Below are 22,758 nucleotides of genomic sequence, written 5' to 3'. Positions count from 1 at the left end.
GTCTAGAGGCAGATGTGGGCTGCAGCTGGATCACGCCAGGGAGGTTTGGATTTTTACTGAGGGAAGGCCAGGAGACTCAAGTGGTTATTTCCTGATCAGAGTAATCTCAGAAGTTAAAATGATCCTGGGGTTTTGAGGAGAGTTTATGGCCCAAGAACAGACTTAACAAACACATTCATAATACATCATTTTCAACAACTTGTTTGCCTAAGGAACATAAACTTTCCCTTGGATAGAAGATGTTTATGCAGGTTTTCAAATAAACTTCTAGGTCATGACTCCTAGCAGCATCAACACAGCTGTCTGTATACATATTCCTACCATATCTCATATATATATATCAATCACAGCAAAAGAGTAGGAACCAACAGATTCTGACTGAGCCATTATATTATTATGGATTTCAAATTTAGAAGCCTTATCTTTGGTCCTTTCTCTCTTTCTTGTGTGTTAAGACTGAGTGCTCAGAAAGTTGTCTACTGGCTGTCCTCCGATCCTTCCCAAACTTCACATATGTCCTTCTTTTTCTACTTTGACCTTGATTTCTTTTCCCAGTGTCTTAGCTTTATTCTTCATCCTCAGCTATAACCCAGAATTCCCTACCAACCCTCGACTGATTTGGCACAGATCTTCTGACTTTCTGCCTCCATTTGTATAAGAAATGATCTGGGATGAGGATGGGAGTGACAAAGTCTGAAAAGGGATGTGCCACTAACAAGAAAAAAGACATAGTCACTTAGACCTACACCACAACCTCCTTGAATCCTTCTGGGAACTAGAGGAAAAACCCATCAATTATCAGGTCTTTCTTCCCTGGGACAGAGAGAGAGAGAGAGAGAGAGAGAGAGAGAGAGAGAGAGAGAGAGAGAGAGAGCCTCAAAAAAGAGAATTCTCACAGTCTAAGATAGAGTCCAGGAATCAACATGTACAAGAAATAGAAGGAACCTTAGACATCTAGTTCAACCCCTCATTTTAAGAAGAAAACTGAGAACCAGAGAGTTTTAAATAAAATGTCTAAAATAGTAACTAAAATACATTAGACTAGGTGGGTATTGAGATCTCTTCCAATTCTGAATTTGGAATAGTCTGTAAATGGTAGAGCCAGGATTTGAACCTAGATGCTTCGACTTCAAATTCAACCTTCTTTCTATCAGTGCTTTCTTATTCAAGCTCATACAACAATAAATAGCAGATTCAGGATCTTCCAACTCTGTAAGTACTGTACCCATGATACCATCAACATTTTCTATCTTTTCAGGCATCTCTTCTCTGAATTGATCAGAGCAAGGGGAAATTAGTTGAGTATTCCAGGAAAATTGTTCCTGCTAGAAACAGAAAAACATTGTACCTCCTAACAGCAACATGGGGGAGATGATTAAACTTGATGGACTCCCTCATTCCATCAGTGCAATAATCAGGGATGATTTGGGGCTGTCTGCAATGAAGAATACCATCTGTATCCAGAGAAAGAACTGTGGAGTTTTGAACAAAGACCAAGAACTATTACCTTTAATTTAGGGGGAAAAAACTGATTTCTTATTGTCTGATCTTACTATCTCTTCTACTTAATGTTTCTTCCTTAAGGATGTAATTCTCTCTCATCACATTCAATTTGAATCAATATCTACCATGGAAACAATGTAAAGACTGGCAAATTGCCTTCTGTGGGGTGGGGGGGTGGGGGGAGGGAAGTAAGATTAGGGGAAAAATTATAAAACTCAAAATAAATAAAATCTTTATAATTCAAAAAAAAAAGAAAATTGTTCCTGCTAGAAAGAATATTACTCTCAATGAAATGCTACTTTGAAATCCTTTCCTAATTTGGTATCCGTAGCATCCCAAAGTTCTTAAAATGAGGAGGTTGGACCAGGTTACTACTTTAAATCCTTTGAGTCTAAGACCCTTAGATTGCTTTTTAACTGCAATAAAAATTTTTTCTTCACTTCTATTCAGAGTCCCTAAGACAGAACTATGACCCTGGAATGACTGAAAGTTTACAAGTAGAGGTAGAATTATTTCTGTGATTGACTATAGTTGCCACCAGATGGTGTCTTCTTCCAGTAGGAAAATCAATAAATCAACCCCCCCCCAAAAAAAAATCACTGAATAGCTATTATGTGCAAGGATCTCTGCTAATAGTAGCACACAACACATATAGGAAGGTTCAGCTCCAAGATAGAAGGAATGGATGCTACCACAAAGTAGGTGGCAATGTACCTTCTTTAGTATCATCTCCTTTGAAGAAGTCATATTTATTTCTGATTTGGGTTAATTTAGCATTACCAAAAACTTTAGAGTTAAAAAAGTTTATTTTTGACTCTTCAGTAACTGTGGCTGCTGAAGAGGTAAGCTGTAGCAATCATGGAGGTAATAGGATCTCTACAAGGATTGCTCCCTCTGGGTGATGCCTCCAGGAATTAGGCTGGAAGTAGAACCAGTGAACCCTTCTGCCATTGCTAGACCTAGACATTTGACCACAAGATAATTGGTTGTGCCTATTGGGGTCTAAATGATGTCAAAGTGATAGAGGTGTATTGGCCTGCCCAGCATATGCCAGCAGAGTTCCTATTTTCTATTGCTATGATTTAGAATATCACAAAGAGCTTCTTGGACCCTAAGGTTCAGTCATACAAAGTCATGTGGTTCCTGTAGGGGGTAGTAGTATAAGTCTTTAGGCCATCTATCGCATCTCTCTGCACAGCCAGCTTAGTGAGTCAACTTCTCACACGCTTCTAAGGGTCTAAGCCTTTAATAGAATTAAAAAGTAAATAATGGCTGTGGTTTACACAAATCTAGGGGGTCAATTAGCTATTTGATTAAGGTCCATAGGACTTTGGTAAGATAATGATTTAGCAAGCAAGTCCCATGGAAAACATTTTCCCCTATGATGGGCACATGGGCAAAATCCCAAATAGCTTATTTTGTCTATGACTCAAACATGATCACCAAAGAATCAATTAACAGGCATATCCTTCCTCCTTCAGTCCCTTATGTGTAGATATTGCATGTCACTAAACTATGTTTAGTTTTACCTTCAACAGAAAATGGAACCAGTATTAGCATGCTCCCTATCCTTGCAAAGTTAAGATGCTTCTAGTTTCCTCTACAATCTGTTCTCCACATTTCTGCCAAAATGATTTTGTAAATTATGGGTCCAATCCTGATGTCATTCCCTTGCTTGATAAATTGGTGGTTCCCTGATACTTCTAGGATTTAATTCAAAATGCTCTATTTGGAGCATAAAGACTTTCACAACCTGGCCAACCTATCTCTCCCTACTTACACATTACTCTGCCTCACGCACTTTTGGATTCAGATTAACTGACTTCCTGGCTGTTCCTCATACAGAACACTCAATCTCTCTAGTCTCTGCCTTTGCATAAACTGTCTCCCCTGCCTTTAATTCCTGGTTTCCTTCAAAACTCCACTTGTTCCATGAGGCATTTCTTCATCTGCTAGATGCTGATACTCTTACCACCCATAAAAAAATAACTTGTATTTTGCATGTATATATCTCATTTTATATATACAGTCTCCTCCCCCTACCCTTTCCCTTTAAGAAGTTAATAACTATTGAAAAACACCTACTAGGGAGAAATCTTGTAAGAAAAGGTAATTACCATCATTTCAATGACATAACTTTTCTTGAACCCACTGATAATCAATGTCTATGTGATTGATCCCTTCATACAAAAAAATTCTTAAAATAATAGTGAAGACCCCTCCCCCCCCAAAAAAGCAATAGAAAAGACAAGAAGAGGAAAGGAAGACTTAGGGGAAAGTTACTTAAACACTTTTTTCCATTTCAGGGATGCATGAAATTGTTATAAAACAGAGGTATTTAACACAACAGGTACCAGCTATACAGCTTCAAAAATGACTTGACTTACTTTGTGGAACTAAATTCTTCCTGCAAGTCAGAATGGAAATAGGTCCTCACAAAGACAAGCAAAGCCTGGTCATCAGAAGTACAGATATCAAATTAAACTCTTCCACACAAAGCCAGATTCTTACATCTCAAATGGGTATATCTAAGGGTATGGGTGTGAACATATTAGGCACACATATTCTCTCTTCTCATAGAATACTTCTGTGGGAACTACTGTTCAATTTTTTTTGTCTTTGAATTCCCAGTACATAACACAGTGTCTGATACATAGTAGAAGTTTGATAAAAGCTTCTCAATTGACTGAAAAGATTGATCAACAAGATTGTTACTGAGCATAGTGGCATCACAATTACAAATACCTGCAAGTAGGGAGATTAAAGCTGGTGGATCACTTGGGATCTTAGAAGCTCTGAGCTGGAATATGTCTGAAGTTGGCTGATGGAGTCCCACCACTAATACTGATTCCATTATGATGAACCCATACAAGTGAGGTAGCCAGCAGGTAGCCTGGAAGGAAGGGGAAGAACTTACCCAAGTCAGGAATGGAACAGGTCAAAGCTTTGGAGATCCACAGTGGGGGCAGTCCTGAATAGCTACTTTTCTTTTAGTCTAGTAAACATAAAGAGACCTGCTCTCAAAAAAAAGGTCTAGACAAAATTGTAACTATGGGGGACCTCAGCTTCCACTTTGCACTGTTTTATTCTCTTCTTATATTATTGGATTCTCATGGTATATCCTTTCTTGTCTTATCTCTGACCCTATGTTAAGTGGTGATTAGCTAGCTGAAAAGTGACTTATATCAGACATTTACACCTCATTGTGAAATTTTTTTCTAGGGGCATGACATATTTCATCATAGATGAAAATCTTTTTTAAAAGAATTTCTGGAAAAAGTCAGTAAGAAAGTGTATGTGAAGAGTACTGCCAGAAGGTCCACATTAACATCCTAAATTAACTCTACCTCTGCCCACTGGGGCAGAGGTTCTAGTTCTTTAAGTGTTACTTTGGGACTGTCTCTTCATCTCTTTGGCCCTAAATTTCCTCAAAAATAAAATGAAGTGGTTTGGACCAAGTGATCTCCAACTCTGATCATACATGATTTTAAGAATGACCATAGAGAATAATAGCAAGTAGGAGAAACTTATTTGAATGAATTTGTAGAGGGAGTTTATGGGTAAAAGATAATATGGGCCATTATATATTAGGGGTTTGGAGAGGCTGGTAAAGGAAAAAACTAGCAAAGAAATAAAGCTAGGTAGGAGGAAATGGCAGGTGCCTACTGTGAGCAGGGGACTAAATGAACCTTACAAAAAAATATAAAGTTTAGGTTAGATATATTTCATCCCCTCATGGAAGCTCCAGGAAGATATGAGGATGCCATCAACCCAGAACATCAAATGGTAAGTTTAAAGGGTGGTATGTTTTCTACACACTAACAAGGGATAATGCAAAACTTCATTAAAAATTCCTTTTCTTTCCTTGAAATAAGAATTAACTTTGATATCCTGAGCTTCTAAGATCATGATAGGAGAGTTAGGGTTCAGAGGACACCATTTCTAAACCAAAAGAGAGTTCACAGTACCCCCTGTTAGTACATGGGGCAGAGAAGTGGTTATCAGATTATTAATAACCACAAATCCTGCTAATCCCCCACAGGCTTTGTCTTAGTTTGAAAATCCTGAACCCTGTCTCCTATCAGCCTCAGTTCATAGAGAGGAAACTAGCTACCTAACTTAACATTTACTTAACATTTACTACCTATCTGGTACCCAACCTCATTCACCCATGGGAAATAGCAAAAGTGGCTCCCTGTCCAAAGAAATCTTAGAGGAATTGCAGCTGAATACCAAATACAAAGAAGAGGAACTATGCGCCTGGTACCAGTCCTTCCTAAAGGAATGCCCCAGTGGCAGGATAACCAAACAGGAGTTTGAGAGCATCTACTCCAAATTCTTCCCAGATGCAGACCCGAAGGCCTATGCCCAGCATGTGTTCCGCAGCTTCGACTCAAACAGTGATGGGACCTTGGACTTTAAGGAATATATCATTGCACTCCACATGACCACAGCTGGCAAAACCAATCAGAAACTGGAGTGGGCATTTTCCCTCTACGACATAGATGGCAATGGTTCCATCAGCAAAAATGAAGTGCTTGAGATCGTCATGGTATAGTCTCTCTTCTCTCCCATTATTGGTTATCGGGGACCAGTGAAGTCAAAGACATAGAGTCACAGAACTTTTGCCTTATGGAGCTGGGAAGGAACCTTAGAGGTCACCCAGCACCTCCTTTTATGGAGGAGAAAATAAGTTTAGATTGGAAAAGGCACTTGGCTGGAGCTAGAAGGTTGTAGAATAGGGACTAAGAACTAGATCTCCTGATTTCCAGGTCATTGTTTTCCCATTGCACTCAAGTCTTTGATCAGGGTTAACTTAGGCAAAGTCTGTTTGATGGACATATACTGTCTCTCTTTGATCATCATGAATTGATTTAAATGCTATTCTTTATGCCTTTTCCCCCAAACTAATTTGGTTACAGAACCATTTTGAGTTTGATAGCTTAAAGGAAATTATGAATGTTAATCCTGGGTACCTGAAGGTTTGAACAACTTTCAGGATGAAGAAAATCAAAGAAGAGAAAAATTAAACCTTCTACCATAACCCCAAATTGCTGTTGTTCAGTTGTTTTCAGTCATGCCTACTTCTTAGTGACCCCATTTGAGGGGTTTTCTTGACAATGAGAGATTTGACATTTATTTCTTCAACTCATTTCACACGTGAGGAAACTGAGGCAAATAAGGGTAAGTGACTTGCCTAGTATCCCACAGGTAGAAAGTGACTGAGGCCACATTTCAACTCAGGAAGATAAAATTTCCTATTTTCAGGTCTGGCACTCCATCTAGCTATAATAAATAATTTTGCTATATAGACTTTTATATTTAATCTTGTGGAAGGAAAAGTATTGCCAGGAAACAAATTTCTCCTATGACCTCTAATTCATTTGGCATACAGAACACAGAAAGAGTGGCATTTCTAATATATTAAACACTATCATGTAATAGGTTTTGTTCTTATGATCTTACAAGAGAATGTTCCTGTGACAAGTGAAGAATCGGGGCATTTTCTACTCTTTGGATACATTTTCTTCAAAATTACAAATATTGAAAATTCAAATTTTATAGCCCACCATGAACCTTAAATAGATACCATATTCAAAATGCAAAGCACAGCAAACATTAAGTTAGGCAGCTCAGATTCTAGTCTCAGTTCTCTGGTCCAATCAATTGTAGGAAAGTGAGAATTGGAGGAGAGCTGAATTAGATGACTTTTGAGAGTCCTTTTAGTTCTGGTATTGCATGTAGGCATCAAAAACAATCACTGATATCTATAACATCTATCATCTCCTGTAGCATTTATATTTCCCATTTTAAGCTTACTTTGCATTTTTGCACTCTTAATTTTTCTTCCTCAGTTTCCTCTTCTATAATTTAAGAGGGCTGAACTAAATGACCTTTAAGGTTCTTTCTAGGTCTAAGCCTATGCTCCTAAAATCTCTATTCCACCCACCCCCACCCCCTTCAGTGATTGACTTTTTATCAATGTTTTGTATTTAGCTATTCTTATTATGAAGGAAGAGGTTATTTGGGGGGGGTGATTATTTGAGGTTTTTAAATGTAAGTAGCATTTTTTTTCCAATTACATGTAAAAATAGTTTTCAACATTCATTTTTATAAGATTTTGAATTCCAATGTTTTTTCCTCTCTTCTTTCCCCCTTTCCCAAGATGGCAAGCAATCTGATATAAGCTAAACTTGTGCTGGTTATTTGTTTAAGCATGTACACATGTTTCTATATACATTTCTTTAAATTATTTAGTTTGATCTAGAAAATCATCAACAAACATGAATATTTCCATAGCAAAAGGCTACACACATTTTCATTTGCAAAATTATTTTTCCATGCACACAAAATGCTCTTCTTGAACATTCTGATAAATGGAGCATGTTCACAGGATCACTATACTGTATTGCCTTATGTCCTCCTTAAGGAAACCTAGAGGTCACATTTTCCTATTGATTGTGGGAAAGGGACCAAGGATAATCTGGGCTGATTACTTAGTTGAACATCAACAAAGTCCTTAAAGCTCTAGAGATGTCTATGGAGGGAAGGAGAAAAAAGGGTGGTAGTGTTTCCCTTATTGGGTTTAGAGGTTTCTTTGGGGGGATATGGGTACTTCCTGGGTAAGGGAAGAAAGGTGGTGAAGGAGATAAGGAAGATTTAGGTTGGTGGGTGGAAAATATGGAGTGTTACTTTTTAAGTATGGGTTAATAGAAATAAGTAATAGTACAACAGAAAGAGCATTGCCTGAACTAGGCATTGGAATACCTGTGTTCTCCTCTGGTCTCTGACACTAATTTATTGTATAACTTTAGGAATGCAACTTGTATCCCCAATCCTGTCCTTGGTTACCTGCTCTAGAAACAAAGATCTACATATAAGTTTTCCTGTTGTCTATCATACCATTGATGCTATGATTTCAAGTTGGAATTGGGGGGCTAGAGAAAATCTGGGATTTCATCCAAAATTCAAATTTCCTCTCAGAGAATTTCTGCTCATTTCATTTTGCAGAATTCCTACTTCTTCAAAGCAGATGGAATAGTATATAGTGGACCTGGGTTTTTGAAAGCATCAAGACTTGTGCCATAGGGAACTTGCTATGCCTTTATATATCATTCATTGCCCCCTTTCTCCCAAGTTGTCCAGTCAAAGATATTCTGATTGTTCTTTACTTCACATACAGAAAACACCAGGATACTTATTGGACCTGGGGGGAGACAAGTCAGGTTGTCTCAATTTTCTTGGGTTCAAGAAAAAATTTAGCAATTTCAAAATTTCTCTGGACAAACAATACAGTGAATATTTTTGTGCTGCACTGGCAGGCTGCGTTAGGATAGGGAACAAGCAGAGCACTGGAAGACCCTGGTATCCTGTTCATTTCTCCAAACCAGGAAATTTAACCAATAATTACCAAGGGTCAAAGAAGTGAAACATTTTTGGTTTCATCGAGGAGGACATGCAGGCCTCCAGCCTGCTCCAATTGAAAGTTAAAGCAGGCTTAAAGGACCCATTATAACCTCCAGCGTTCTGATATACACATTCTAAGTCCAAATATTCCTGAAAATCTTTTTTTTTTTTTGCAAGGCAATGGGGTTAAGTGACTTGGCCAGTGTCACACAGCTAAGTAAGTATTAACTAGCTGAGGTCATTTGAACTCAGGTCCTTCTGATTCCAGGACCAGTGCTCTATCCACTGCGACACCTAGCTGTCCCCATTCTGGAATTCTTTTTGAATTTATAGGATTATAGAAAAATATAAGAAGAAAGACATTAAGTAGCGCCCCTACATTTTAAAGAGGGAGAGAATAAGGCTCAGAGAGATTACACATTGTAACCACATTGTACTTAATCTTACACTGTGTGAAAAGGTTAAGGGTAATGAACGGGGAGGAGAGGGAGAAAAATAGAGAAATGCCACATTGAAGCTAGGAGTCCTCTTCCCACAGAACCTTGATTCCCACCCTGTATGGATTGATGTTCACAGACATCAAGGACTATGTGGGATAATAAGAATATTTGATTTAAAGCTAGATAACCTTGGTTTACATCCTGACCTTACTCTTTTATTTGTCCCTGGGCAAATTATTTAATCTCTGAATCTTATTCGTCTCCTCTATAAAATGAAAGACTAAAAATCTTTGAGCTCAGTGGATAGGATGTTGGATCTGAAATCAAGAAAATTTGAGTTCAAATTCAACAAGTCGCTATGTTTCTTTTCGGAAGGCAATGGGATTGAGTGACCTGCCCAAGGTCACACATCTAATTAAGAGTCTGAGACTGGATTTGAACTCAGATCCTCCTAACTCCAGGACTGGTGCTTCATCCACTGTGCCACCTAGTTGCCCACCTCTGTGTATCTTAATCCACTGAAGAAGGAAATGGGAAACCCTCCAGTAGCTTTGTGAAGAAAACCTCACACAGGGTCACATAGTCAGACACAACTGAACCACAAAAATCTCTGGGCTGTTTTCAGATCTAAATGGTAGGATACTGTAGCTGACATGAGCAAAGAGCAGAGAATATAAAACTATCTTGGTCTGAAGCCAGTCCCCTTTATCACCTCACCTGGACTTGAGTCACACAGTTTCTCTAGATGTGATGGGTTTGGGGATAATACCCTTAGGTGTTCTGCAGTACAATACAGCCAAGCCTGTTTGACAAATCCAAGGACCAATTTGTCGTTCCAACAGGATGGGACTAAGACATTACAAAGGACTAATCAAGAGCCAATTACCATGAAGCAGATAGAAACCCTCCAGTTCACCTAAAAGTCTCCATCTAGCCTATGCTCTTAATTCTTATCTGTAGTATGAACCAGATAGAATTTCCACTTGATTGGGTGAAATTGTACTAAGAGGTTTTAGGGAAGTAATCTAGTTCTTTCTATGTTTTAATTTGAGGGTCCTCCTGCCATAGGCATTTAGAAAGCTATGCAATGTCTGAGATAAAAGTGACACTGGTAATTATCTGAGCCAATCTTCTTATTTTACATAGGAGGAAACTGAGTCCAGAAAGGTAAAGTGACTTGTCTTACACCACACAGGAAGTTAGATTACAATCCAGATAGGGCTTAAAACAATGAGATCTTCAATTCACATACAATCATTTTTTTTTAGGTTTTTGCAAGGCAAATGGGGTTAAGTGGCTTGCCCAAGGCCACATAGCTAGGTAATTATTAAGTGTCTGAGATCGGATTTGAACCCAGGTACTCCTGACTCCAGGGCTGGTGCTCTATCCACTGCGCCACCTAGCCGCCCCTTATCCACTGCACTGCCTAGCCACCCCCCCCCCCACATATGATCATTTTTAAAGGTTGTTTTTTTTTTTTTTTGTCCTGAACCCTGTGAAGTCAGTTCTGGTTCTTCATGAGAAAAACTATGACTAATGGGTCTATCCCTATTCATACTAATTTGTTGAATGCATGACTCTAACTCCTGGCTTTGCTTCCCTGTGTCATTTTTGTACAGGCCATTTTCAAAATGATCCATCCTGATGACTTGAAGCACCTTCCAGAAGATGAAAACACTCCTGAAAAAAGAGCTGAAAAGATATGGTCCTTCTTCGGAAAGAAAGAGGATGGTGAAACCAGTTTTTCTATTAGACTTTCCTTTTCTCAGGCATAGTTATTTTTATACAATTACAACAGAATTTGATAAGGGGGAAAGCATCGATTCTTCTTATGAAAATAGCTTATATAGGGGCAGTTAGGTTATGCAGTGGATAGAGCATGGACCTTGGAGTCAGGAGGACACTTACTTAGCTGTGTGACCTTGGGCAAGTTACTTAATCCTATGTCCTTGCAAAAACAAAAAAGAGAAAAAAAAGAAAAAAGAAATAGCTTATATACAATGCCATGAGAAGGAAGGTATCTTTATCAGGTATTTTTCTAGAGCTATGAATAAGAATAATGGAATCTTAAAGTGCTATGGTCATAGAAACATATAATTTATGGTACTTTTCATTCAAATGTTCAAGGCAGCAGACCCCATTTCCTACATAACACAAAACCTCAATAACTTGGGTTGACTAAGTCTGAATTAGTGAGAAGTCTTATTTATAGGATCTTTTTTAACATTATTTATTTTACTTTTTACAATTACATACAAAGATAGTTTTCAATCTTTTTATAAGTTTTTGAATTCCACATTTTTCTATCTCCCTCCCTTCTCTCCTCCCTTCCCATAACAGCAAGTAATCTGATGTTATACAAGTATAATCATATTTAACATATATCTATATTAGTTATGTTTTGAAAGAAGAATCAGAACCAAAGGAAAAAACTGTAAGAAAGAAAAAGTATATGTTTTTCTGCATTCAGACTCCATAGTTTCTCCTCTAGATGTGACTATTTATAGAATCTTTAAAGTAATTCAGAATTATTACTTTCAAATCAACTAACAAAATGTTGTCAGGTTTGAAGTTTACCTTTTAGATAAGACTCACTTATCAGCTATTGTTCTAACATTCTCTTAAATTTGCTGAGAAGGTTTCAAATTTGTCAATTTTTTGCTTGTTTACCTATTCTGTTATTCTTTTAATTATTTTTTCATAACAAAAGGAAGGATTTGTTTTCAGCTTAGCACAAGGATTAATTTTCACTAATTTCAAATAAGTGGAGTCTAAATAGACAAAGTTTTGTTGTGATGAGATGCTACTTAGAGAAGCTACTATAGTTGTTCAACTTACTTCTCCCAACCTACTCTTCTTTTTAAACTTACATTCTGAAAAAAATGTAAGTAAAACACATTGAGAAATCCTAACCATGATCCTTCAACAAACTGTAAAAGGTACATTATCTTTGTCACTACCACCACCATTTCCACCAACTTCACCATGACTAGCCATCTACCACTACTACCATTACCGTTATCACCAACACTACAACAACCATCACTTCACATCACCATCTTAACTATCAGTACTCACTAATCAATATCACCACCTTCCCTCCACTCATCATCATTACCAAGACCACTACTACCCATTATAAGCATCCCACCATAGCACACCATTATTATCACTGTAACCAACATCATCACTATCCTTACTCCTGCTGCTACAGTCATCATAGTGTCTATCATAATTACCATATCTCCTTTTCATTTCTCTTTTATTCTTTTCATTTTGACATCATCCATGTGCTCAATGCATTTATATTGCTTCCTAGTCTCCACTCTGGCATTTCCACTCTAGACAGTATCCCAGATTGCAAAGAACTTGGGACATCTTCCTCCTATCAAAAGTACTTTTTTTTTGTAAGGACTATCTGAAAAATAAATCCCAGCTAGTGTTAAGTCACTGGAGTGAAAGGATATAGTATATAATATGATAAGTGAATTAATATATTTTTCCACTGAGATAAAATAAATGCAGTATAAAGGGTCTCCTGGGACCTAAAGAAAAGATTCCTATAGTAGGAATTTCAATAGCTGTGCTAGACCCAAAAAACACATATTATTGACAGAAGGAAATTTTTATCACCTATAGACTTAGAGATAACTGGAATAGAGTTGGAATATAAGAAATTATATTTGGGGTTCCTTCTGCATGAGTCAGTGGAAAATATAGATTCAGATAATTTAGGTTTAATCCCTACCTCTGCCACCTGTGTGACTTTGAGCAAGTTACTTAACTTCCCTGGGTCTCAGTTTCTTCACTCTAATATGAGGAGGTTGGATTAGCTGTCCTCTGAAGTCCCATTCAGCTCTAAATCACAAGACATTCTTCTTCAAAGTTAATAGAGACAACTAAGGAGTGCTGGTCTTGACTGGAACCTTTAATATCATGATATTTGCTGAAAGTTTCATTTTAAAATGCATGATCCTCATTTTGCAGTTTAGAAAACTGATTCCCATAGAATTTAAGGGATTTACCCAACATCAAATAGGTATTAAATAGCATAGCTGGAACTTAAATCTATTTATTACATCTTCTTTTCTTTTTTTATCTTCTTTTCTAAAGACACTAACCAAGTCCTCTCTTAACCTAGGAGAGGTTAAGCTACTGGTATGACTGTAAATGTTTAATAACCACTAAGAAAAGTACACATGACAAATTTTTGAGTTTGACATTATAGACTTCTTCTTCATCACTTTCTTAAATATATAAAATGAACAAAGTCATAAATCAAGCTCTGAGTTAATAGCTGGAGCTAGGACTAGTTTTAAGTCTAACACAAACCTTGATTTGTAGCATTTGCAGATTTCCAATCTTAAACTAATGTGAGCTGGCTCTAGCACACTTCCAGGTGCTTTTGCTAGATGATTTTATACCTAGTAGGCTTGCAGCTCAACCAGACAGATGAAAATTTTCCTGATTAATAGAATATATTTGGAGAGAAACACTATGACACTGATAACTCATGGGTAAAGTCAAGTAACAGGGCAGGATTGACATGGCAAGTAAGAAATTCTTATAGAACTGAGTTCCCTGCTTTTTGAGAAAGATTGATTCCACAATGGAATTTAGGGGAAACTTCTTTGGAAAGGAGTGGTAGGAAGAGGGCAGGATGAAGCACAATCAAAAACAAGGACTAATTGTGTAGCATAGCACAGTGAAAAGTCTCCCTATTAAATAAACTGATCATGAAACCTCAGAATTTTAGGTTTGGAAGAGATCTTAGCAGTTAAATGCAATACATTTCCAAAATATGAATCTCTGTCAAAAACATATGGGGCTAATTGTCATACTGCTTCTGCTTGAAAACCTCCATTAGGAAGAGTTCATTATCTCCCAGGCTAGTCCATTCCATTTTTGGATAATATTCATTACTAGGAAGCTTTTCTTGACATTGAGTCTAAATTGGACTCTTTTTTTGCATCTTCCCTCATTGCTTCTGATTCTGTTACCTGGGGCCAAACAAAACAAATGTAATGCCTTCTTCACATAAAAGCCTTTCAAATACTTCTACAGGTAAAATATCTCTAATGGCACAGATTCAAAGCCTTTCAACAACTCTTTTGCCCTCCTTTGGACATTTCTTAACTTCCATCGCAGTTCTGTGGTTCCCAGAACTGAACACAATCCTCCAGATGAGGTCTGGTCAGAGCAGAGTACAACAGAATTATCACCTCCTTATTACTTTTATTCCATCATGAAACAGCAATGCTTCACTTAAGGCAGACCAAGATTCCATTTACCCTTTGGTTATTATCACATGGTTGATTCATATCAAGTTTACTATCCATTGAAGCTTTCATATTTTTTTCCACACAAATCACTCTCTTAATCCCATTCTTCTCCCTGCCTTTCATGTCCTTGTAAAGACAATTTTGGAGCCCACATTTACTGCTATTAAATTTCATCTTTCTTTGAATTGTTCTGATATCCTAGTTTGTCAAGTTTTTTTTGTATATTTATTCTGTAATCTGGTCAATTAATAAACATTTATTAAGGATCTTCTCTATCCTAAGCATTGTGCCAAATGGCTAAATGTTCCAGCATTTAGCTCTCTTTTTTAGCTTTATGTCATCCATAATTTTGATTAGTATGCCATCTATGTCAAGAATTATATTTCAAAACTTGTATTTTAGCTGTCTCATTTTAAAAACTAGATAGCACATGGGCCAAGCATAGATCCACTGGACTCTTCTTTCCAAGTGAACATACTTAGCATATTGATTAGTTGAATGAGTTCTCTTATTTCTCAGGTCCTAGTTGATGAGAGTGGAACCAGCCATTCCAAGTATTGTCTGATATTTTGTGCACAATAACATCTTTAATAGTTATTATTGTTAAATTAGATGGTACAATGCCTAGACTGTTAAGCCTGAAGTCCAGAAGTTGGTGTTGAGACATTCACTTGAATCTAACTCTTTATGAGTCCATGTGAAGTTGTTTGCCATTTCCCTCCCCAGTGGATTATGTCAAGCAGAGATTATAAGTGACTTGCCCAGGGACCCACAGCTAGTCTCTGAAGTCAGATTTAAGTTCAGTTCTTCCTGATTCTAGATCCAGTGTTCTATCTAAGCCATGTAAACTGCCTCCTGGATAAACAGAAGTCAAGTGACTTGCACAGGGTTATGAAGCTACTAAGTGTTTGAGGCTGGATTTGAACTCAGGTCTTCCTGACTTCAGACCCAGTTCTCTATCCACTGAGCCATCTTAGCTGCTTCCTTGGGCAAATCACTGAACCTTTGCTTGCCCTTGTTTCCTCAATTAAAATAGGGATAATAAAACCACCTACCCCATAGGCTTTCTGTGAAGATCAAAAGAGATAATTTTTGGCACTAGCTATATAGAGTAGGTTCTATATAAATACTTATTCCTTCTCTCCCCTTATGAAAAGGGAAGTGCAATTCAGTGAGAAAAATACTGGACTTGCAATCAGAAGACTTAGCTGCCCTACCCCAAACCTTAAGTTCCAAGATCTCTGAGGAATGAATAAATGAAAAATTAGCCAGGGCTGGGAGCAAGTAGACATGTCCTATAGGGTTAGGAAGGAAAAGTCAAGAGTTTGAGAAGTCAGGGATCTGAGTCGAAAACAATGACAGTTATGAGAAGATAACAATGAAGATATGCTCTCTCTGCCCTGGTATATGTTCAATTCATTTCTCTAGGATTCAATCTTCTCTTCTATAAAACAGGGACTGGCCCTGCTTACTTCATCAATTTGCTATGAACATTAAATGAAACAATATCTATAAAATATGCTGTAACATATACCCCTAACTATAAATCACATATCAGTGTAAGTTATTATTATCCATTCCCCAAGATAATCCAGTGCTCAGGCCCCAGGCAGTCAAGACTCATAGTGTTGTTTCTTTTTTTACCCACAGATAAACTTACAGAAAAAGAATTTATTGAAGGCACAATGGCTAATAAGGAAATTCTTCGACTGATCCAGTATGAGCCCCAAAAAGTGAAGGAGAAGCTAAAGGATAAAAAGCCATGATGCCAATTCTCCAGCAGCACTGCCCTCCCCCACCTTGCCCATTGCTACTTCTGCTCCACAATCCCTCTCAAAAAAAATTCAGTATCCTCATCCTCCCTTTTGGACTAACAGGGTCAAAGATAAAGTCACTTCACCTGGACTAAGCACCACCAACTGGTGCTTGCTGAATCTAAATGGCAAACTTCTCTCCTACTTCAACCCCCACACCTACCCCTTAGGCTTGTAAGTGATAATACTGGTATTAGGACATAGCATTTAGAGCGGCATGAAGGTCACCCTCCTGTAATCTCCTTTGGGTCTACAGTGTCAGCATGTTCCAATAAATGTGAGAGATGTTGGGAACCCAGCTGGATAAAGTCTGATGGTAACTTGGAAACAGAAAAGATTTCTAGCTGTAAGACTTAAAGTGATCAAGAACTCCAGGGTTTGGGAACACAGGCACTTAAGACAAATGAGATTCGTAAAAAGAAATTTTATTATTTACATATTATTCCTTATTCATTATCACTGATGACAAGGTTAGAATTGCCTGGTCTTTCTTACCACCCTCTCTAACATATATACTAGAGTCATCAAGCATTTACAGATGCATTCTTTTTTTTAAATTTCTTTATTTCTTTTCTTTTTTTGTTTTATTTTATTTTATTTTTTAATTCTCTTTTTGTACAATTTTTTTTACATTAATAAAATATTCTTGTTTAAGAGTAAACAAAATACCCCTCCCCCATGAATATAGACTTGCTTGGGCGATAAAGTAAAGGGGAGAGAAAAAAATTAAAATTAAAAAAATAATAGCAATAATTGTAGGTATGGCCAGGTGGCACAATGGATGAAGCACCAGCCCTGGAGCCACGAGCACTCGAGTCCACATCCAGGCCCATAGACCCAACAATCACCCAGGCGTGTGACATGCAAGCCACCCAATCCCCACTGTCCTGTAAAAACCAAAAAGAAGAAAAAAAAGACCCAAAATAAAATAAAATAGTAATAATAGTAGGGGTGGCTGGGTGGAAGACAGAGCATTGACCCTTGAGCCAGGAGTACCCAGGTCTAAATCCGGCCTCAGACACCCAAAGATCACCCTGCTATGCGGCCCCAAGCAGGCCACCCAGCCCCACTTGCCCTGCACCCTCCCCCAAATAATAATAATAAAAAATGTGCTTCAGTCTTTGTTCCAACACCAAAAACTCTGTCATGGGTGGATCGCATTCTTTATGGTAAGTCCATCGGAAAAGTTATTTCCATATTTTTCCAACGCTGCCATTGCTGATCGCAACTCCCTCCTTTCTTATTTCTCCACTACCATGTACTATATTTTCTCTCTCTCCTTTCACTCTGACTCTGCTGTAGGGTAGCTGAGTGGCACAGCAGACTGATCCTTGGTCCTTGGTCCAAGAAGCCCTGAGCCCCCATACCACCCCTTAGGCCCAGAATCCACCTGGCCCCATGGTCCAGGACAGGCCTTCCAATCCCAGCCACTTGCAAGAAGTAAAAAAAGAAAATCTATTATATCTGACCACTCTCCACCATGGTCCATCCTCTCCCCCTTCCCCCTGCTCCCCCCTCCTTCTTACTCCAGATGTCTATACCCCATTGAGTATATATGCTGTTTCCTCTCCTAGCCACCTCTGATGAGAGCAAAGGTTCCCTCATTCCCCCTTACCTCCCCCTTCCATATCACTGCAATAGCTCATTGTAATAAAGAAAAAACTTATATGAAATATCTTGGCCTATTCCCCCTCTCCTTTTTCTTTCTCCCATTATATTTCCCTTTTTTTCTATTGACTCCATTTTTTACACCATATTTTATCTCCAAATTCAGCTTTCTCCTGTGCTTCAACTATAAAAGCTCCCTCTACTTGCTCTATGAACTGAGAAGGTTCATATGAGTATTATCAGTGTCATTTTTCTATGCAGGAATACATGCAGTTTGTCATCATTAAGTCCCTCATATTTCTCCCCTCTCCTCCAATCTCCATGCTTCACCTGAATCCTGTATCTGAAGATCAAACCTTCTGTTCAGCTCTGGCCATTCCAAAAGGAACATTTGAAATTCCCCTGGTTCATTGAAAGTCCATCTTTTTCCCTGGAAGAGGACATTCAGCCTTGCTGGGTAGTTGATTCTCGGCTGCATTCTAAGCTCTTTTGCCTTCCAGTATATTATATTCCAAGCCCTACGAGCTTCCAATGTAGTTGCTGCTAAGTCCTGTGTGATCCTGACTGCAGCTCCATGATATTTGAACTGTGTCCTTCTGGCTGCTTGTAATATTTTCTCTTTGACTTGGGAGTTCTGGAACTTGGCTATAATATTCCTAGGGGTTGGTTTTTGGGGATCTCTTTCTCAGTGGGATCGGTGGATTCTCTCCATTTCTATCTTGCCCTCTGCTTCTAGAATATCAGGGCAATTTTCCTGTAGTAATTCTTTGAAAATGATGTCAAGGCTCCTTTCCTGATCATGACTTTCAGGTATTCCAATAATTTTTAAATTATCGTTTCTAAGTCTGTTTTCCATATCAGTTATTTTTTCAATGAGATATTTCACATTTTCTTCTAATTTTTCATTTTTTTTTATTTTGAAGTATTGATTCCTGATTTCTGGTAAATTCATCAATCTCCCTGAATTCTATTCTTTGTCTGAAGGATTTGTTCTCCTCAGAGAGTTTTCTTATCTCTTTTTCCATCTGGCCAATTTTGCTTTTTAAGGCATTCTTCTCCTCAATAACTTTTTTGAACCGTTTTATCCATTTGACCTAAGCTGGTTTTTAGCATGCTGTTTTCTTCAGCATTTTTTTAGATTTCATTGACTAGGCTGCTGACTTCATTTTCATGTTTTTCCTGCATCTCTCTCCTTTCTTTTCGCAGTTTTTCTTCCAACTCCCTCATTTGATTTTCAAAGTCTTTTTTGAGCTCTGTCATAGCCTGAGCCCAATTTCTGTTTTTCTTGGAGTCTTTAGATGCAGGATCTTGTGCTTCCTCATCTTCAGACTGAGTGGTTTGATCCTTCTTGGGCTCATATGCAAAATATTTCTCAATGGTCTTCCTCTTATTTCTCTGCTTGCTCATTTTCCCAGCCTGGGCCTGGTTTTGGGGTGCTTCCTGAGCTTTTGGGACACTCCCACAAGGGTCTCAGTGTATGTGAGGCTCTGTCCTCCCTCCTGGTCTGTGAATGACCATAAGCGCCCCCCTCTGTCACGGGGCTGAGTTGGGGAGGGGGCCCTGCTGTTCTATGGGGGGGCCTAGACTGCGATCAGGATTTGAATGTGATCAGAGCCCCAGAGTCCTGTTCCAGGGGCAGAGGACAGAGCTCAGCAGTCTCTCTCTCTCTTCACTCCCCTCCCTAGGTTCAATGGGCTTGTGCCCTGGGGGCTCCTGCTTAACAGGCTCCGCCTGCTTCTGTTTCCGGATCTGTACTGCTCTCTGTGTGCCCTGAGGGCTGGGCTCCATGTGCTTGTTCTGGCAGAGGTCCCCGTTGTTCCCCCACTTTGTGCCCGGTGCTCCCCGGGGTGCAGCTCAGGAGACTCCCCCGCTGCTGTGAGCCGAGGCTCCCAGCTCCCTGGTGCTGCCTCTGGGAGGCTGAAGTTCTTTTGCTCTGGCAGGCCACCCCTCTGGTGGGCCACCCCTCCGACCCCAAGGAGCAGAGCCTTTCTGCTCTTTTCCAGGTTACCTTGAGTAGGAGAACTGCCTCACTGGGTCCCTTTGTGGGTTCTGTCTCTCGAAAGTTTAGTTAGAGTCCTTAGTTTCAAGTTTTATCAGAGAGCTCCTAAGACTCCCTTCTTGTAGCCATCTTGGCTCCGCCCCTCCTCCAGATGCATTCTTTACAGAAAGAATCTGGTTCAAAGACCTTAGAATTGACAGGAATTTTAAAGATCATTTAATATAATCCTCTTTATTTATAGAAAGAAAACTAAGGCATAGAAATTTACAGGCGGCAGTAAGGTGGTAAGTAAGAGTCAAAATGCCACCCTGAGTCTTTTAAAAAAACTCCAAATGATGGGGCATCTAGGTGGTGCTGTTGATAGAGCACTGGTCCAGGCGTCAGGGTGACCTGAGTTCAAATTCTGCCTCAGACACTTAATAATTGTCTAGCTGTGTGACCTTGGGCAAGTCACTTAACCCCCATCCCTTAAATAAAAATTTAATTTTTTTTTAAAAACTCCAAATGACCATGAATTGCTTGGAGGTATACGGCTCATTCTAGAAAACACTTGTAAATCTAGTCATCCTAATTTTGCAGATGAGAGAATAAGGTCTAAAGTATCCTATTCAGTTTGAGAGAATGCATTTTAACAATTATGTTGATAAATTGGAAAGCACCCTGTGAAAGAGATTCAGGATGATGAAGGAACAGACATTCATACTATATATGGAACAGCTGTAGGAAGTGGTGATGTTTAGGCTTAGTGGGGACATAGTAATAATATTTGTAGATGATTATTATTGCTACAATTTGTATAGTGTTTTAAGGTCTGCAAAACACATTAAAAATATCTCATTCTCACCAGGATTCTAGGTGCAATTATCACCCCAATTTTACAGATGAGGAAAGTGAGGCAGATAGCAGTTCAGTGACTTGCCCAGAATCGCAGAGTCAGGAAGTGTTTGAGGCTGGTTTGAACACATCTTTCTAACCCTCCAATCACTGAACTACCTGCCTACATGTCTTGAAGCATTTGAAGAACTGTCATAGAGAAGAGAAATTAGCCTCATTCTAATCAGCCCTAGAAAGTAGAACTTGTAGCAGATTTTGATTAAAAAAACAACCAAATTTTAATAATTTTTTCTTCAGTCATTTTTCAGTTGTTTCTGTTATGATCCCATTTGGAGTTTTCTTGGCAAAGATACTGGAGTGGTTTTCCATTTCCTTCTTCAGCTCATTTTACAAATGACGAAATTGAGGTAATAAGGGTTAAGTGACTTGCCCAGGATCACAATGCTCACATGTGTCTGAGGTCAGATTTGAACTTCTGAAGATGAGTCTTCCTGATTCCAAGCTCAATGATTTATCCACTGTGCCACCTAGTTGTCCATCCTAATAATTATGACTATCCAAAAGTGAACTGGAAGCAGTGGGATTCCCCCCTACTGGAGAACTTCATAAAGAAATTAGATGACCACTTTTGGATGACATTGGGGTTCTTGTTTAAACATAGGGTGGACTACACTCTCCTCTTATTCTTAATCAATGCACTACTATGATACTATTAAATTGTAAAAAAGTTCCTAGACAGAGCCATCCCCACCCCGCCATTACCATTCCTAGGATGATCCATGCTTGTTTTCTTTTCATTCTCATCATCCCAAAATAGTTCCCATTTCCCTATCCTCAACTTTTTTGACTCTGACTTCAATCTATAAAGTCAAACCATAAACAGGTTTCATGGAATTCAGAAGATGATAGCTGAGAGGATTTTTTAAATTTTGAATTTGGCACAGTGGATAGAGCTCTGGTCTTGGAGTCAGGAGGATGGGAGTTTAAATCCATCCTCAGGGGCAACAGCTTGGGCAAGAAATTTAATCCTGTTTTCCTCCCATCCAGGACCATCTCCAGTCATCCTCTTTCATATCTTACCACTGGATACAGATGGTTCCAGAAGAGAAAGTGAGGTTGGTGACTTAGCATATGTACCCCAAATCCCTTCCCTACCACTTCTTCCATATCCTTGAAGTTCTCACTTTCATGCCAATTTATGCCCAGAGAGATCAAACTAACTTTCTTTTTAAAAAAAAAATTTGTTCTGTATCATAATTTCTAAAAATATGGTCCTCATGAACTTCTTTCTTAGAACTAACTTTTAAGAAATGCAAAAGAAAACTCTTGTTTTTCTTGTATGTATAACCAAGTTTATTAGCAAATAAAATATTCTCCATGCATATGGAACACAAAAGGACCAACGTATTTTTTGTTGGCTTATGGAGTATAAATAACTATGTCAGAGTATAAGAAATACAGTAGCCATCTCAACTTATTAAACAAAGAAGCCCCCAGGAAAGAACTAATTTGTGTTAACTTGTCAGAATAGGACTAGCAATAAAGAGCCTCTTCCTTTTCCATTTTTTTCTTTAAAAAAAAGTACTATCTGTTATATGACATATTTCTCTGGGAGGAAAAGAGGGAAGTATGATGATATTAAAAAAATCAATAAAAACTTATTTTAAAAATAAACAAATCGATGTCAATTGGTTATCAATGATGTTAAATAGCTTTTGATGATAAGATTAGGAAGAATACTGAAGTGGAAAATGAAATCAGTTGATAGCATCAGAGAAGTATCACACCAACCTTGGCATTACCATGAGAATGCCAAGTAGGTCTTGCCAGTAGGAATGAGAATTGCAATAATCACTCCAAAGTCTCAATAA

The 22,758-nt window shown here is 38.4% G+C and overlaps 1 protein-coding gene across 1 annotated transcript; it reads left to right on the top strand.

The window, feature by feature from the left end:
* The first annotated feature begins 5,669 nt into the window (after positions 1-5,669).
* RCVRN (recoverin) lies at positions 5,670-16,398 on the top strand. The gene is made up of 3 exons (XM_074220641.1): positions 5,670-6,055; positions 10,970-11,081; positions 16,283-16,398. The coding sequence occupies exons 1-3, from the start codon at positions 5,675-5,677 to the stop codon at positions 16,396-16,398; spliced, it is 609 nt and encodes a 202-aa protein (XP_074076742.1). The 5' UTR covers positions 5,670-5,674.
* Positions 16,399-22,758: the final 6,360 nt, after the last annotated feature.

The sequence above is a fragment of the Macrotis lagotis genome, chromosome 2 (genome assembly GCF_037893015.1).
Source record: "Macrotis lagotis isolate mMagLag1 chromosome 2, bilby.v1.9.chrom.fasta, whole genome shotgun sequence".
Lineage (NCBI taxonomy): Eukaryota > Metazoa > Chordata > Mammalia > Peramelemorphia > Peramelidae > Macrotis > Macrotis lagotis.
This window is presented reverse-complemented; position numbering and strand designations above follow the sequence as displayed.